The 14,866-nt window shown below is 51.7% G+C and overlaps 1 protein-coding gene across 9 annotated transcripts in view; it reads left to right on the forward strand.

The window, feature by feature from the left end:
• The window catches only part of CUX1 (cut like homeobox 1), a 426,690-nt gene that overhangs the window by 296,390 nt on the left and 115,434 nt on the right, over positions 1–14,866 (forward strand). For 5 of the 9 annotated variants that reach the window (XM_064166473.1, XM_064166478.1, XM_064166475.1 and 2 more), the window contains exons 13-18: positions 2,706–2,754; positions 5,276–5,372; positions 6,996–7,667; positions 8,821–8,886; positions 10,251–10,352; positions 13,121–13,950. In XM_064166473.1, the coding sequence (XP_064022543.1) occupies positions 2,706–2,754; positions 5,276–5,372; positions 6,996–7,667; positions 8,821–8,886; positions 10,251–10,352; positions 13,121–13,950 (1,816 nt within the window). The remainder of the gene's footprint in view (positions 1–2,705; positions 2,755–5,275; positions 5,373–6,995; positions 7,668–8,820; positions 8,887–10,250; positions 10,353–13,120; positions 13,951–14,866) is intronic. The other 4 variants (XM_064166479.1, XM_064166480.1, XM_064166477.1 and 1 more) reach the window with 4 other exon arrangements.

Raw genomic sequence — 14,866 nt, forward strand, 5'->3', positions numbered from 1 at the left:
CCATCAGCCAGGTATTTCCTATATTTGGGGTTCTAAGTGTATAGGAAATCACCTCTGAAATTGCCAGAAGGTTATTTCAGGTGGCAAGAATCCACTTTCAAGTAGGTGGAGGTCAGTAAGTTTCCAGCCGAGGTTTGAATATGCATACCTGCTCCAAGCTGGCTGAAAAATGCAGCTGCTGCAAGCTTCAGGATCCTTTCTGAAGGTCCCAGTGGCAGCAGGTGCTTGGAACCAGGATGCATCAGTAGAGCAGCCTGTGCCAGCGGAGGGCACAGCAGGGTCAGGGCTTTAGAGCCAAGCCTCTGGCGCTGCAAGCTCGATGGAAGCACTGAACTTGCTCAGGCTTACGCCCGGTTCTGGGGCCTGAGCACATCCCACCTGCTGCTCCCAGAGGTGGCAGCACCTTTTGGTGTGGTCTCATCCAGAAGGAACACAGTTGGCATGCTGCAGGACTGCTGACAAACGGGAGTGTGGTAAGTGGGGGTCAGGGGGAGACCTGTGGCGAGGGTGCTCTGCTCTGAGCCGGAATGGGGAGCGTGGCCGAGACCTGCCGGCGAAGTTCTCCGCATCAGAGCTTTCTGGTACAGGCTGGGAGGGTTTCATGTAGATGTGTCTCCTTGGATGACCATCATGAGGGCATAGTTGCTGTCCTCTCAGAGGCCAGACCCTGCAGAAGCCACAGGGCTGGAGTTTTCCTGAGGTGAGTCTCTACCTGTTTATCTCCCTCAGCAGTCCTGGCAGACAGAGCTGTGGCTCTGATGAGGTGTCCCAAGGAACACTTCCTTCCAGCAGTGATTAGGAACCTGGGGCAACCTGCCTGGGATGTCAGGATGATGTCAGGACTTTAAAGAACTCAGGCCTCTCTCCTTGGCTGGCACCACTCCATTGATCACAGAAAAGGGGCACTACTGCCCATAGCTGAGCTGTTGTGCCCACCTAAAGCAGAGCATGAGCAGCTTTACTCCTGTCTTGGCTGGAGGCTGTATCCTGCAGCCAGTTCTGCGGGCAGCAGGTGCTGTATGGTGAAACCAAAGGCCAGAATTGGGTGCTTCTGCCAGTGGTTGTATCTGTAGGAATGCCTGCAGGAATGAAGTGTGTGCAGTGAGCATGCACAGAGGCAGGATTCCTGAGGGGTCTGTTTCAGAATGACTTTTTCCTTCTGGGATTTGCCATGGCTTAGATCTGGAATGACTCACTGAGAAGCCTCATTTTCAGAGCAGCTGGTTCTGGATCAACCTATGGAATGAGTTCCAGTGGAGCAGGGCAGCACTAAATGAGTGCTGAGTGCCTGGCTGACTGCTGCTGGCATCCAGAACTGGGCCTTAGATCTTTGTCCTGGCCTTTTCTGATTCAGCTCCCACAGTCAGTAGACAATTACACATCTTGTCCCTGCCTCAGAGTTCCTGGTGCTTGATGCTTGAACAGTGCTGCCTTGGTACTGCTGGAGAGGGGCAAGAGGAGGGCACAAAGATGATCAGAGTGCTGAAAAACCTCCCTCGTGGGGACAGGATGGGAGAGTTGGAGCTGTTCAGCCTGGAGAAGGCTCCAAGGAGACCCTAGAACAGCCTGCCCGTACCCGAAGGGGCTACAGGAGAGTTGGGGAGGGACTTTTGGCAAGGACTGGGAATGCCAGGAGGAGGGACAATGGCTTTGAGCTGGGAGAGGGGAGATGAGGAAGAAATTCTTTCCAGTGAGGGTGGTAGGAGACTGGCACAGGTTGCTCAGGAAGGCTGTGGCTGCCCCCTCCCTGGGAGTGTTCAAGGCCAGGCTGGATGAGAGCTTGATGAACCTGTGCTGGTGGGAGGTGTCCTTGTCCCTGGCATGGGGTTGGCACTGGCTGAGCTTTAAGGTCCCTTAAACCCAACCCATTCTGTGAATCTGTGACCCCTGTTTATGTATTTGCCCTCCACAGTGAGCGTCAGCTCTGTGCACTGAGAAGCTGCAGTCAGTTACTGGTGCACTCTGAGGAAGTTAACGTCCTGCCTGCAGCAAGGCTGTTTGAAACCATTGCTAAGGCAGTAGCACAGGTTCTATTCCTGCAGGATTCTTCTTTGCCAGCCCAGACAACAACTGTGGAAGGCTCAGAAAGGAGACCTCCTCCAGGCGCCCGGGCCGGAGATAAAATATCGAGAGGCAGACTATCAGCCCCTGCCCTTGATGTACTGATAAATATTTGGGCAGCAAGATTGTGCCATTTTGTCTTCCCTCCGCTGCAGCTCTGGGAGGTTGTTAAAATGAAGAGCTGCCTTTTGGGCTGGAGGATTAGTTGTGCATGTTTTGCTTGCCTCCTGAGCCGCTGCGCGTTACGGCGAGCAGCCCTGCTGGTGATTCCCCTCTCTGGTTGCTTTGCTGCAACTTTGGGTTTGTTGGGTTGGTTTTTTTTTTCATTCCCTTCAAGCTTCACTGATAAATTTATATCACTTCTGACAGCTTAAAATGTTATATCCTTATTAACCTTTAAATTTACGCTGTAAACTGGCCTGGTGGGATTGAATAGGGAATGATTTAGACGCCGCTCGAGAGCAGCTTCTTCTCCGACGCTAGTTAGGAGAGTTACTCTCTGTTCATTAGGAGGCTGCCTTCCTGCAAGGGCAGTTGTCAGCCCTCGTGGTGGTGCTGGAGGAGTGGGGGAAGGATGCTGTTCATTAGTGCAGTTGTGATGAAGAGAGGAAATGGGAAATAATCTCTTTTTCTGCCTTCCACAGTATACTGAAATCCATGGAGTTTGCTCCGTCCGAGAGCTCCGGGGCGCAGGTACTGAACCCATCCTTCTTCTCTTGCTTTGCTTCTTTGTCTGCTTCTTTCTGGGGTTGTTGAGCCTGGGGACATCAGACTGAGAGGGGAGCTCATTAGTACTGATGCATACCTAAAGGGCAAGTGGAAGAGGGGAGGATGAACTGAGCTGGATGTTAGGAAGAAGTTCTTTCCAGTGAGGGTGGTGAGACACTGGCACAGGTTGCCCAGGGAGGCTGTGGATGCTCCCTCCCTGGGAGGGAGGTTGGATGAGGCCAGGTGGGGTTGGGCTCTTCTCCCAGGCCACCAGCAACAGAAGAAGGGGACACAGTCTCAAGCTGTGCCAGGGCAGGTCTGGGCTGGATGTTGTTAGGAAGTTGTTGGCAGAGAGAGTGATTGGCATTGGAATGGGCTGCCCAGGGAGGTGGTGGAGTCTGTGTGGTTGGAGGTGTTGAAGCCAAGCCTGGCTGGGGCACTTAGTGCCATGGTCTTGTTGGTTGGGCAGGGCTGGGTGCTAGGTTGGGCTGGCTGAGCCTGGAGCTCTCTTCCAGCCTGCTGGATTCTGTGATTCTATGACCTGTTCTAGCGGGAAGTGTCCCTGCCTATGGCACAGGGGGTTGGAACTGGATGAGCTTTGAGGTCCCTTCCAACCTAAACCACTCTATGATTCTAGCAGGAGGATAGGGCCAGTGACAGGACAAGGGGCAACAAGGAGGGCACAGAGCGGAGCCCAGGAGCCTCCACAGAAACATAAGGGAAAAATTCTTCACTTTGAGGGTGCTGGAGGCCTGGAGCAGGCTGCCCAGAGAGGCTGTGGAGTCTCCTCCAGAATGATTCCAAACCCAACTGGGCAACCTGGGTGATTTACAGCAGGTGGCCCTGCTTTAGCAGGGGAGATTGGACTGGATCATCTCCAGAGGTCCCTTCCAAGCCCCACCGTGCTGGGGTCCTGAGGTTCTTACTTCAGCCAGGTCAGTTAAGCCCCAGAAATGCTGTCTTGTGTTGGGTTGCTGTTGGCAGGGACAGTTTCCTGTTGATGCTGAGACACGAGGGTTGGTCATGGTTCTCCTGATGCTTTGGGTTTTTGTCTCTGTGAAAAGCTGAGCTGAACAATTTTTTTGCCTGTTAATTTCTTTTAAGTGGTCAGGGCCAAATTCTGAGGTCTCAGCTGGAGAAACCTAACGCTGTGAAGCTGAGTCTTTTGAAGACACCGGAGCTAGTGGACAGCTGTGCTGAGATTTGGGTGTTTCTGGTAGCTGGCAGTGCACAGAGCAAGGCTCTTAGCATTTTGAAGTCTTTGTTATTAGCCTTGAAAATAATGTTTGCAGAAGAAAACAAAGCTTTGAGCGCTGAGGAAGCAGAGCACAGCGCTGCTGTTCCAGCAAATTAATCTTACTTAAGTTTAAAGGTGAGGAATTCAATTCCTGCCCCTGGAATCTGGGCTGAATATCAATATGGTGGCATTCATTCTCAATATGGCTTTTACTGATCAAGGGTTAGGTACTTAGGGGGAGGTAAACAGCAGATGTCTGCTACTGGATTTGTTTGTGAACAAGGTGTTTGTGCTGGAACGCAGCCTTGCGAGGCGATGCCCTGCTTGGGTCAGTTGGCCTAGAGGAAAGAACAGCTCCTTAACTCCTGCTGGAGTCAGATGCAGAGAAGGCAAAGGCCAGGTTGGAAATGGCCTGGTGAGAGGTGTCCCTGCCTGTAGCAGGGGGGTTGGAACTGGATGATCTCTAAGGTCCTTCCAGTACACGAAGGGGCTCCGGGAGAGATGGGGCAGGACTTTGGACAAGGGCTGGGAGTGCCAGGATGAGGGATGATGGCTTTGAGCTGGAAGAGGAGAGACTGGGAGTGGAGATGAGGAAGAAATTCTTTGGAGAGTGAGGAGACACTGGCACAGGTTGAGGGTGATGAGACACTGGCACAGATTGAGGGTGGTGATACACTGGCACAGGTTGAGGGTGGTGAGACACTGGCACAGGTTGCCCAGGGAGGTTGTGGAGCACAGAATCACAGAACGTGAACACCTCCCTGGAGGTGTTCTTCCCTTTCTTCTCCCTCTTTTTGCCCAGGGAGGTTGTGGATGTCCCCTCCCTGGAGGTGTTCACAGGCCAGGTTGGATGAGGCCTTGAGCAACCTGTGCTGGTGAGAGATGTCCCTGCCCATGGCAGAGGGTTGGAACTGGCTGAGCTTTGAGGTCTCTTCCAACTCAACCCATTCTGCAGTTCTCTGAGTTCTGCAGCTTTTAACCTGAAAGCATTGCCAGCAAAATAAGGAAGATCAAGGAAATGTTCCCTTCTGCCTTCCTAAATGATGCTGCTTGAGGAGTGATTCACAGTGAGCACGGAACAGAGACTCTCTTGCGTGGCTCACGTCGCAGCGCCGAGCGGCTCCTGCCGTGCTGTGCGTGGTGAATTCCCCAGCTGCCTTCCCAGCAGAGACACCAGCGCTTGTTTTCTTCTGCTGAAATCCTTTCTAGTGCCTGAGCGAGGCTCTTAATGCTCTCGGAAACAAAACCTCCCACTTTGATTTTCTTCAGGATGCATCCAAACCGCTGGAGGTGCTGCTGCTGGAGAAGAACCGCGCGGTGCAGTCGGAGAACGCCACGCTGCGGATCACCAACAGTGACCTCAGTGGTAGGTTGTCACGGGCCACGGCTGTTCCCCTGACTCTGCTGCCTTGTGGAGGGAGGGCTGAGGGAGAGGTGAATGCTTGACCTCTGATATTGTGCTGAGAAGGGCCATGAGCATGAGCAGAGGGCTGCAGCACCTCTTCTATGAGCAGCGACTGAGAGAGTTGGGGCTGTTCAGCCTGGAGAGGAGAAAGCTCCAAGGTTGCTTTATTGTGGCTTTTCAGAGCGTTAAGGGGGCTACGAGAAAGCTGGGGAGGGACTTTTGAGGCTGTCAGGTAGTGACAGGACTGGGGAGAATGGAACAAAGCTGGAAATGGAGAGATTCAGACTGGATGTTAGGAGAAAGTTCTTCACCATGAGGGTGGTGAGACTCTGGAATGGGTTGCCCAGGGAGGTGGTGGAAGCCTCATCCCTGGAGGTGTTTAAGGCCAGGCTGGATGAGGCTCTGGCCAGCCTGATGTAGAGTGAGGTGTCCCTACCTATGGCAGAGGGGTTGGAACTGGCTGATCCTTGTGGTCCCTTCCAACCCTGCCTGATTCTCTGGTTCTACATGGCAGCAAGAGCACAGGAGGACGTTTGGTTGCTGCAGTCTTATAGGCTGGATGGCAGAACAAAACCGGGGAGACCTCAGCGAGGCTTTAAAGGATAGGAGAGAGGCATTAGGAGCTGGAGCGAGCGGTTGAGGCTTGTCTTGTGTTTTGGGAACAAAGTCATCCGTGGCACCAGGAGTCTCTTTCCCCCCTCACCCTCCCACCACCGTGTTATGCAAACTTTTTGCCTGTAGAGCACAATAATCTTCCTGTTTGATGCACTTAGAGATCCTACCAGCAGCAGGTCAGCTCGGACAAACAAAACCCTTTCTTTTGAGCCAAGTGGTGTTTGCCGTTCCGCTTCCCGAACCTGGGCTTTTTACCTCTCCTGTGCACATTTTTCACATGGCAAGTCATGGAATTTCCAGGTCCTTGAGTGTGTGATGGTTTGTGCAGCTGGGTGAAAGTTAAGAGTTGCCACTGGCCCTGGGGATTACCGAATTCCGAAGCATTTTCTGAACTCGGGAGTGAGCTGTGGCGATCGCTCGATTCAGATTGGTTTGTTCCAAAACAAAAAAACCAACCAAACCCAAACCACCCAAAAATGTGAATGTTTGCTGCGTTTGGGTTCAGTCAGGTCCAATGAGGAGTGTCTGGAGTGGGAGACACCGAAGGGATTTGCTGTCTGTAACTGCCTTCCTTTTAAATGTGTAACCGCACTTCGTGTCGTTGTTCTCATGTTTGTAAGGGGGATTCTCCAGGCTGCGACATACAAGAAAGGTGCAAACATGAAATGCATGTTGTTTGTTTTGGGGGCCTTGTTTGGCTTATTACAATCTCAATTATGGAAAACAAAAAAAAAATAAACAAACCAACCAACCAAAAACCAAAAACCAACAACCAACCACAACAACCAAACCAAACCAAACCACAATACGAAACAACAACCGAAAGAGCAAAGCGGAGCCGAAAACCCCTCCATTGGCCCTTGGAAATCTGCACTTTTGAACCCTCTGCGGGGCAAACTTTGCATTTTTTTATCTCGGTTTTTCCCTCTTTGATCCCCCATAATGCATTATGTTTGACCTTCCTTGTAGGGTCAGCCAGGAGAAAAGGGAAAGACCAGCCTGAGAGTCAGCGTCCTGCAACCTTGCCGGCCTCCCCTCCTTCTCAGTTGCTCCGCAACGCGGGGGAGCAGGCTTCCAATACTAATGGTACACACCAGTTCTCACCAACGGGTTTAAGTCAAGACTTTTTCAGCTCATCCCTGGCGAGCCCCAGCTTACCCCTGGCCTCCACAGGAAAATTTGCACTAAACTCTCTCCTCCAGCGACAGCTAATGCAGTCCTTCTACTCCAAGGCAATGCAGGAAGCAGGAAGCACAAGCATGATTTTTTCAACAGGTCCTTACAGCACAAACTCCATATCTTCCCAAAGTCCATTACAACAAAGCCCGGACGTAAATGGCATGGCCCCCTCTCCCAGCCAGTCAGAAAGTGCTGGGAGCGTCTCTGAAGGCGAGGAGATAGACACGGCCGAAATTGCCCGTCAGGTGAAAGAGCAGTTGATCAAGCACAATATTGGCCAGCGGATATTTGGACACTATGTGTTGGGACTGTCGCAAGGGTCCGTCAGCGAGATCCTGGCCCGGCCAAAGCCATGGAATAAACTGACTGTGAGAGGCAAGGAGCCCTTTCATAAGATGAAGCAGTTCCTCTCGGACGAGCAGAACATCTTGGCTCTCCGCAGCATCCAGGGTAGACAAAGAGGTAAGCGCTCGCCGGCCCAGGCTCTCGCCCTCCCTTCCTCTCACTTCCGCTCGGAGCTTGCCCGTGCTGGGCCCTTGCTGCGCTGCTGCTCTTTCACCCCGGTCGGCTGCCAGGTCCTGACAGTGCAGCTTCCTAACTGCTTGCCAGCACTCAAGCAGGTCGGTGGCTTTGCTTAACGCCTTCTTGAGCTGCTGGCTTGTGTCAGGCGGCAGGGACGCTTCCATCCCTCGCTCCCTCTGCCAGAGGGAAAAGGGTCAGGAGCTACTCCAGGATGTCAGGCCTCAGGAACACTTGACTTCTCTTTGGGGGGAAGGGAGGGTTGCTTGTTGAGACCAGACTTGTGGTGTGTCTTGTGTGGCTTTTTTATTTCCAGAGTGTTTTGATAACGTTCAGGGAAGATTTCTGCTCCAGAAGGGTTGTCAAGGCCTGGCCCAGGCTGCCCGGGGCAGTGGTGGAGTCCCTGTCCCTGGATGGGTTTCAAGGCTGCGGAGATGTGGTGCTGAGGGCCACGGCTTAGTGGAGACCTGGCAGGCAGTGCTGGGTCCGGGGTTGGACTGGGTGATCTTTAAGGTCCCTTCCAACCATACCGGTTCTGTGGCTCTGGAATGCCACAGGTGATGCAGGAGATGAGTGATGAGACCACAATCCCAGCTGAAAGCAGCTTTGCATGTTTCAGGCAGCGACGGTGAGGAGTGAGATGCATTTCACTGTGATTCATCTTCCACATGCAGAGAATTTACATGTAGAGAACCTGAAAAGTGCCTTGTTTACAGCCCAGGCGGATTGGAAGGGACAGGCAGGCTTCTCCCAGACCGTGCTTAATGGAAAGCACACACGGTCAGATTTACAATCTGCTCTTCCTTTTGATGATGGTACTCGAGGGGATTATCTGCCCATCTTTAACCTCTTCGTTTTTGGTACTCTGGACATTTATTTGTGTCTGTCTAATCTCCTTTCCGGGCGTAGCTGTAATCTTTATTAACCAATCAGCCAGCCTCGCTTCTTCCAAAGTAGCCAGCTCCTCCCGCGCTCAGCCGCAGGCTGCAGGGGCTGCAGGGCAGACAGGCTGCTAGCTCCTCATGTCACACAGCCCATGATGTCAGAGCGACCATCCCCTGATTGTTTTGTTCTTACCAAACTTGTTTTTCAACAGAGAATCCAGGCCAGAACCTGAACAGACTATTTCAGGAAGTACCGAAACGAAGAAATGGGTCTGAAGGTACGTCACAGGCAGGTGTTTTTCTTTGCAGTCGATGCCTAGGGAGTGGAGTGTGCTTTAGCTGTGTGTTGCCTTAAAACTGTGCAGTTTGATTCTGGCCTGGAATCTGATAGAAAAACAGACAGTAAGTATAAAACAAACCATGGGTGAGACCAGCACTCTGCTTTCTCTGATTCTGCTGCCGCTGTACTAACACCGCCCTGGTGGGAGGCTTCCGCCGCTCCCAGCCTCGCTGCTTGGAAAAAGAGAGGAGCGCTGGAAGTGGCTCCATCCCATCTCCAGAGCTGTTGGAATGCTGCTTGCTGTGCTGCTCTTGTCGTGTTGGAGGGAGAAAGGTGGACAGTTAGCTGTAACCCAGCATCAGCTGCGTCCTGCTTCTGCCCTAGCTTCACTTCCCTCTTCTGACGGGGCTCCCGTTGAGGAGTAGGCTTTAACGCAGCGCTGAGTGCAGCACTTCAGCGCGGGGTGTGGGAAAGAGAGGAGAAGCCAACGTCAGGTGGTTAACTTCTCCCTGAGCAGGCAGTACAAACAGTTCTCTTCCTTACAGAGGAGCAGCAGGATTTTTCTTTTTAAGCAAGACAGGAGGAGGAAGGAAACCAAAAGCAGGTACCCTGAAAGGGTGGTCATGTGAGTGCAGTCAGGAGCTCTGCAGGGATCAGCTGGCGAGGAGAGCCCCAGCCCAGCGCAGAAGTCACAGTTTTCTCCTCCTCTTCTTCCCCTTGCTGGTTAAAATAACTGAAACCAAAGCAAACAGCCAAGGAATAGCTCTGAGCTGGAGAGCACTTCAGAGGGCATCTGCCTTTGAGTGACCGTTCCTCCCACAGCGTTAACCTCTGGGAAGTTAAACATTAATTGTACCCAGTTACTCGTTAGGTCTCCTCTGGGCTGAACACGCACACGTGCGCTCGTCCTGCCTGGCCTGGCAGCTCCATGCCGTTTGCAAAGTGATTCCTCATCTTCTGCTTTCACCTACCTTCCTTTCCCCTCTGGTGCTTTTCCCTCCTGTACCCTCTCCCCTTCCAAAAAAAAAAAAAAAAGAAAGAGCAAAAAAGCAAAAAAAAAACAAACCCAAAGAAACCAAAAAGAAAAGGGAAAAAACCAGACCCAGCTGTGTGTTGTCTTGGCAAGGCAGTGCCTGACCTTCCTCTGCGCTCCTCCTGCCAGGGCAGGCTGGTGCACAGGAGGAGGTTTTGCCTCTCTGGAGTTCAGGATGCTCTCAGTGATGTAAATATTGGTAATGGTCCTCCGTAAAGGGCCGTCAGGTGCTGCTGGCAGGCTGGCAGTGTTTGCTGGCTGGCTGTGCGTTACACCACCCACCCCCAGCCCACTGTTCCCTCTGTCATCAGTTTTGTTTTCCTCCCCAGGTAACATAACCACAAGAATCCGAACCGCAGAGGCTGGCTCTGATGAAGCCATCAAATCCATTCTCGAACAAGCCAAAAGGGAGCTGCAAGTACAGAAAACAGGTACAGGCTCATTTTGTCTCCTGTTCCTCTTAGTGCAGGATTTAATTAAAGCAATTACCATGAGCTTTCTGGTCAGTTAATTATGTTCTTTAAAACCTTGCATGTAGGTTTGAAGAGCTTTTCTTTATTTATCCTTATCTTTTTATGTCGTGGAGGCTGTCTCAGAGACATCCCAAGTTGAGGTGACAAGTCACAGCTTGCTGTGGTCTCCAGCCTCACTCCTGCTATCAGATTCCTGAACACATCTTTCCACGGGCAGAGCTCTGCTACCTCCACATCCCTGCAGAACCTCCACAATCCTTGCTCCTTGGAAAGGGAATCATCTCCTCTCCTCGTCCTCCTCTCCTCTCCTCTCCTCTCCTCTCCTCTCCTCTCCTCTCCTCTCCTCTCCTCTCCTCTCCTCTCCTCTCCTCTCCTCTCCTCTCCTCTCCTCTCCTCTCCTCTCCTCTCCTCTCCTCTCCTCTCCTCTCCTCTCCTCTCCTCTCCTCTCCTCTCCTCTCCTCTCCTCTCCTCTCCTCTCCTCTCCTCTCCTCCTCCTCTCCTCTCTCTACTTCCTCTCCTCCTCCTCCTCCTCCTCCTCTTCCTCCTTCTCCTCCTCTTTCTCTCTTCTCCTCTCCTCCTTGTCTCCTTTCCTTCTCTCCCCTCCCCTCCCCAGGGACACAACTGCATGGGAGGGACAGTTGAATTGGTTTGCAGGGTTGAAGGTCACAATCTAGCCAATAACTACCAGTCACAAAGTACTGTGGACATCATGTACTGAAACTGCAGCCTGGGCTCTGACTTCTCTCTGACTTCAGTTTGGGTTACCAAATGTATGCAGTGAAGGGACTGGCAAATCCAGAAAGCATTTCCTTTCCCAAGAACATCATTAGCATAACATCACAGCCTCAGATAAGTTGAATTTCTCATTGTGTGCTGTTGTGTAGTTAAGGTTTCTGTCTGCTCTTTGGCCCTCACACCATTAAAAAAGGGGGTTTAAAAGCAAAAGGGTTTTTTAAACCCATGCATAAGGCTGCAGTACTGCTGAAGAGTTCATGCTGAAGCAGAAAGTACTTTATAAGGCTTTTGATTGTGTTTTTTTAAGTAACTGCTGATTTACCTTTGGGATAATTTGCTCTTATGGTAGAACTCAGCTAAGCTCAACCAGAAGAGCCTGGTTAAGACATGATTTAAGTCCTCTGGCTTCATACGAGTCGTGATAGCATGGAGGAAATCACAGGCTGTGTGCAGGGGGCTGCAGGCACCTTGTTCAGTGCCACCTTTCATCTGAGATCCTCAGGCTTCCTTGCCAGCCTCCAAACTCCTGTGAAGCCAGCAGATAAACCAGAAGCTGTCTTTTTCCCCCCCCATTCCTTAGCTTTCCCTGTATTTTATAGTGTCTGACAGGAAGGAATGCAAGGAGGCAATCTGCAAATGGCTTCAGATGAGGCACATTACCACCAGAATAACAGACTGCCTGTTCCAAATCTTGTCTGACCTTCAGGCCAGTTCTGGCAGCTTACAAGTTCCCTGTCTAGTGCTTCCCTTTCCCTGTTCTCCAGAGAGAAGCTTTCAGAGGAATTCCTTTCCAAGCACTGGGGACCTCTAGCTTAAATGGAAACAGATGCCACTTGCAAAACCCTCCTGGCTCTGCAGAGATAATTCTACACCCATATTCCAGTCTCTGCTCATCCCCAGCTGCCTCCTGAGGCCAGGTTCACCACTGAAATCACTGAATCATGGAATGGGTTGGGTTGGAAGGAACCTTAAAGCTCATCCCATTCCAAAGCCCTGCCCCATGGGCAGAGACACCTCCCACCAGCACAGGTTGCTCAAAGCCTCACCCAGCCTGGCCTTGAACACCTCCAGGGAGGGGGCAGCCACAGCCTTCCTGAGCAGCCTGTGCCAGTGTCTGCCCACTCTCTAAAGAATTTCTTCCTCATCTGCACTCTCACTCTCCCCTCTCCCAGCTCAAAGCCTCTGCCCCTTGTCGTGGCACTACCAACCCTTGTAAAGAGGGCTTGCAAAGATGTGTCCCCTTCTGTGTTACTGCAGCATTTGGGTGTCACCTCTTCTGAAGGCACCCTTGGATCCATTTTAGGGCTTCAGCTAAGGCAGAGAGCCATGGCCAGGCATCAGCCTGGCTTTTGTGCCGCTGCTTTTTTCTGTAGCTGTGACCATGGAAGAGGAAAACAGGAGGCAGGAGCAGTGTTTAGCTTGTCAGAGGAACCCATGAAGTCTCTTGCTGAAGTTCTTGCTTCGTTGTAATCTGTGTGTTCTGTTTCTGGAGGCAGAAGGGCTCTCTTTATGCTGCCAGAGGGCACTGACAGGCTGTCCAGGTGAACGCAGCTCTGCTCCCTCTTGAGGGTCTCTTACAATTTGTTTGTGGAGAGAGAAGCAGAAGGTTAAACCCCTTGGCAAATCAGCCCTCAAAATGGTACTGACCCCTTGGGGAGGGGGAGGAGGAGGAGGAGGTGAAGGCTTGACTTGCAAAGGCACTTGTTGGGCATTGTTTCCAACGGTGGCAGAGGTGCAGGTGGTCCAGGAGCTCTGCTTTGAGTCCGGCACTGCGGCAGCTCTGCAGGCTTTGCAGCGAGAAGCTTTGGCAGCCCTGACCTTCCTTTGGGAAGCACAAGTCTGTTCTCCTCCCTCCCCCCAGCCGTGTCCTGCAGCCCTTTGCTCTGCTTTTGGTTGTTTTTTGTGTCTGGTGGGGAAGTGTTGGTGGTAGCAGCTGTTGAACCTGAAGCATGTTCGTGTGTTGCATTGAGTCTCTTGGTTGTTTCCCGTAGCTGAGCCGGCTCAGCCGCCTTCTGCAGCTAGCAGTGGCAATTCTGATGATGCTATTCGATCCATTCTGCAACAAGCCCGACGGGAAATGGAGGCCCAGCAGGCTGCCCTTGAACCTGCCTTAAAAACACCACCCTTATCTCAAGCTGACATTTCTATCCTGTCCCCCAAGCTAGTATCTACACCTGCAATGTCTTCGGTTTCCAGCTATTCTCCTTTGGCCATATCCCTGAAGAAACATTCATCTGTCACTGATTCCAGTATCTCTGCATTGCAGAACCTCTCAGGGCTCAAAAAGGAGCCTCAGGAGGCAGCTGTTTTAGAGCTTCATGGAATGAGTGATTCTGCCCAGGGTATGTTGAGGCATGTTAAGAATGAGTTGGGACGTGGTGGTGTTTGGAAGGACCATTGGTGGAGTACTGTGCAGCATGAGAGAAGAAATGCAGCTCTTCCCGAAGAAGTGAAAGTTGAGGAAGCCAGTGGTGGAAAAGAGAAGGTCAGCAATCAGACTAGGCCAGACCGTAGCCAGCTCCAAGGACCATCTTCTTCTTCAGAGTACTGGAAAGAGTGGCCAAACGCCGAGTCTCCCTACTCCCAGAGTTCTGAACTGAGCGTGACTGGGGCCAGTCGCAGTGAGACGCCACAGAATAGCCCCCTCCCTTCGTCCCCTATCGTGTCCTTGTCCAAGCCATCCAAACCTGCAGTTCCTCCACTGACACCCGAGCAGTATGAGATTTATATGTACCAGGAGGTGGACACGATAGAGCTAACGCGGCAGGTGAAGGAAAAGCTAGCAAAGAATGGCATCTGCCAGAGGATCTTTGGGGAAAAGGTAAACTCCTGCTTCTCTCTCCTCCCCTCACTGCTGGCCCTCTGCCCTCTGCTCCTTGTGCTGCTCAGCTGAACGCAGGGGGATGGCCCACATGTGTCCTGTGCATTTAAACAGGCAGAGGTTGGCTCCAGACACTCGAGATTGCATTTAAACATGCTAAGGTTAGCTCCAGGCACTTGAGATTGCACTTAAACATGCAGAGGTTGGCTCCAGCCACTTGAGATTGCATTTAAACATGCAGAGGTTGCCTCCAGCCACTTGAGATTGCATTTAAACATGCAGAGGTTGGTTCCAGCCACTTGAGACTGCATTTAAACATGCAGAGGTTGGCTCCAGCCACTTGAGATTGCATTTAAACATGCAGAGGTTAGCTCCAGACACTTGTGACTGCATTTAAACATGCAGAGGTTGGCTCCAGCCACTTGAGATTGCATTTAAACATGCTAAGGTTAGCTCCAGGCACTTGAGACTGCATTTAAACATGCAGAGGTTGGTTCCAGCCACTTGTGACTGCATTTAAACATGCAGAGGTTAGCTCCAGTCACTTGTGACTGCATTTGAACACACAGAGGTTGGCTCCAGGTGCTTAAGATTGCATTTGAACACACAGAGGTTGGCTCCAGCCACTTGAGATTGCATTTAAACATGCAGAGGTTGGTTCCAGGTGCTTGTAACTGCATTTAATCACACAGAGGTTGGCTCCACCACTCGTGACTGCATTTAAACACACAGAGGTTGGCTTCAGCCACTGGTGATTCGAAATGGGGCTCAGAAGCATCAAGAGCCAAAGCAAAATCATGGAGGCTCAGTATTCCATGCTTGATGGAGTGAACTGATGAGATGCTTCAGTTATGCCATTGCCATGTCTGCAGTCTCCAGTGTGTTCTAAGGGAAGGTTATGGACATCAGAGCATTT

Source organism: Pogoniulus pusillus, chromosome 27 (assembly GCF_015220805.1).
Source record: "Pogoniulus pusillus isolate bPogPus1 chromosome 27, bPogPus1.pri, whole genome shotgun sequence".
Classification (NCBI taxonomy): Eukaryota; Metazoa; Chordata; class Aves; order Piciformes; family Lybiidae; genus Pogoniulus; species Pogoniulus pusillus.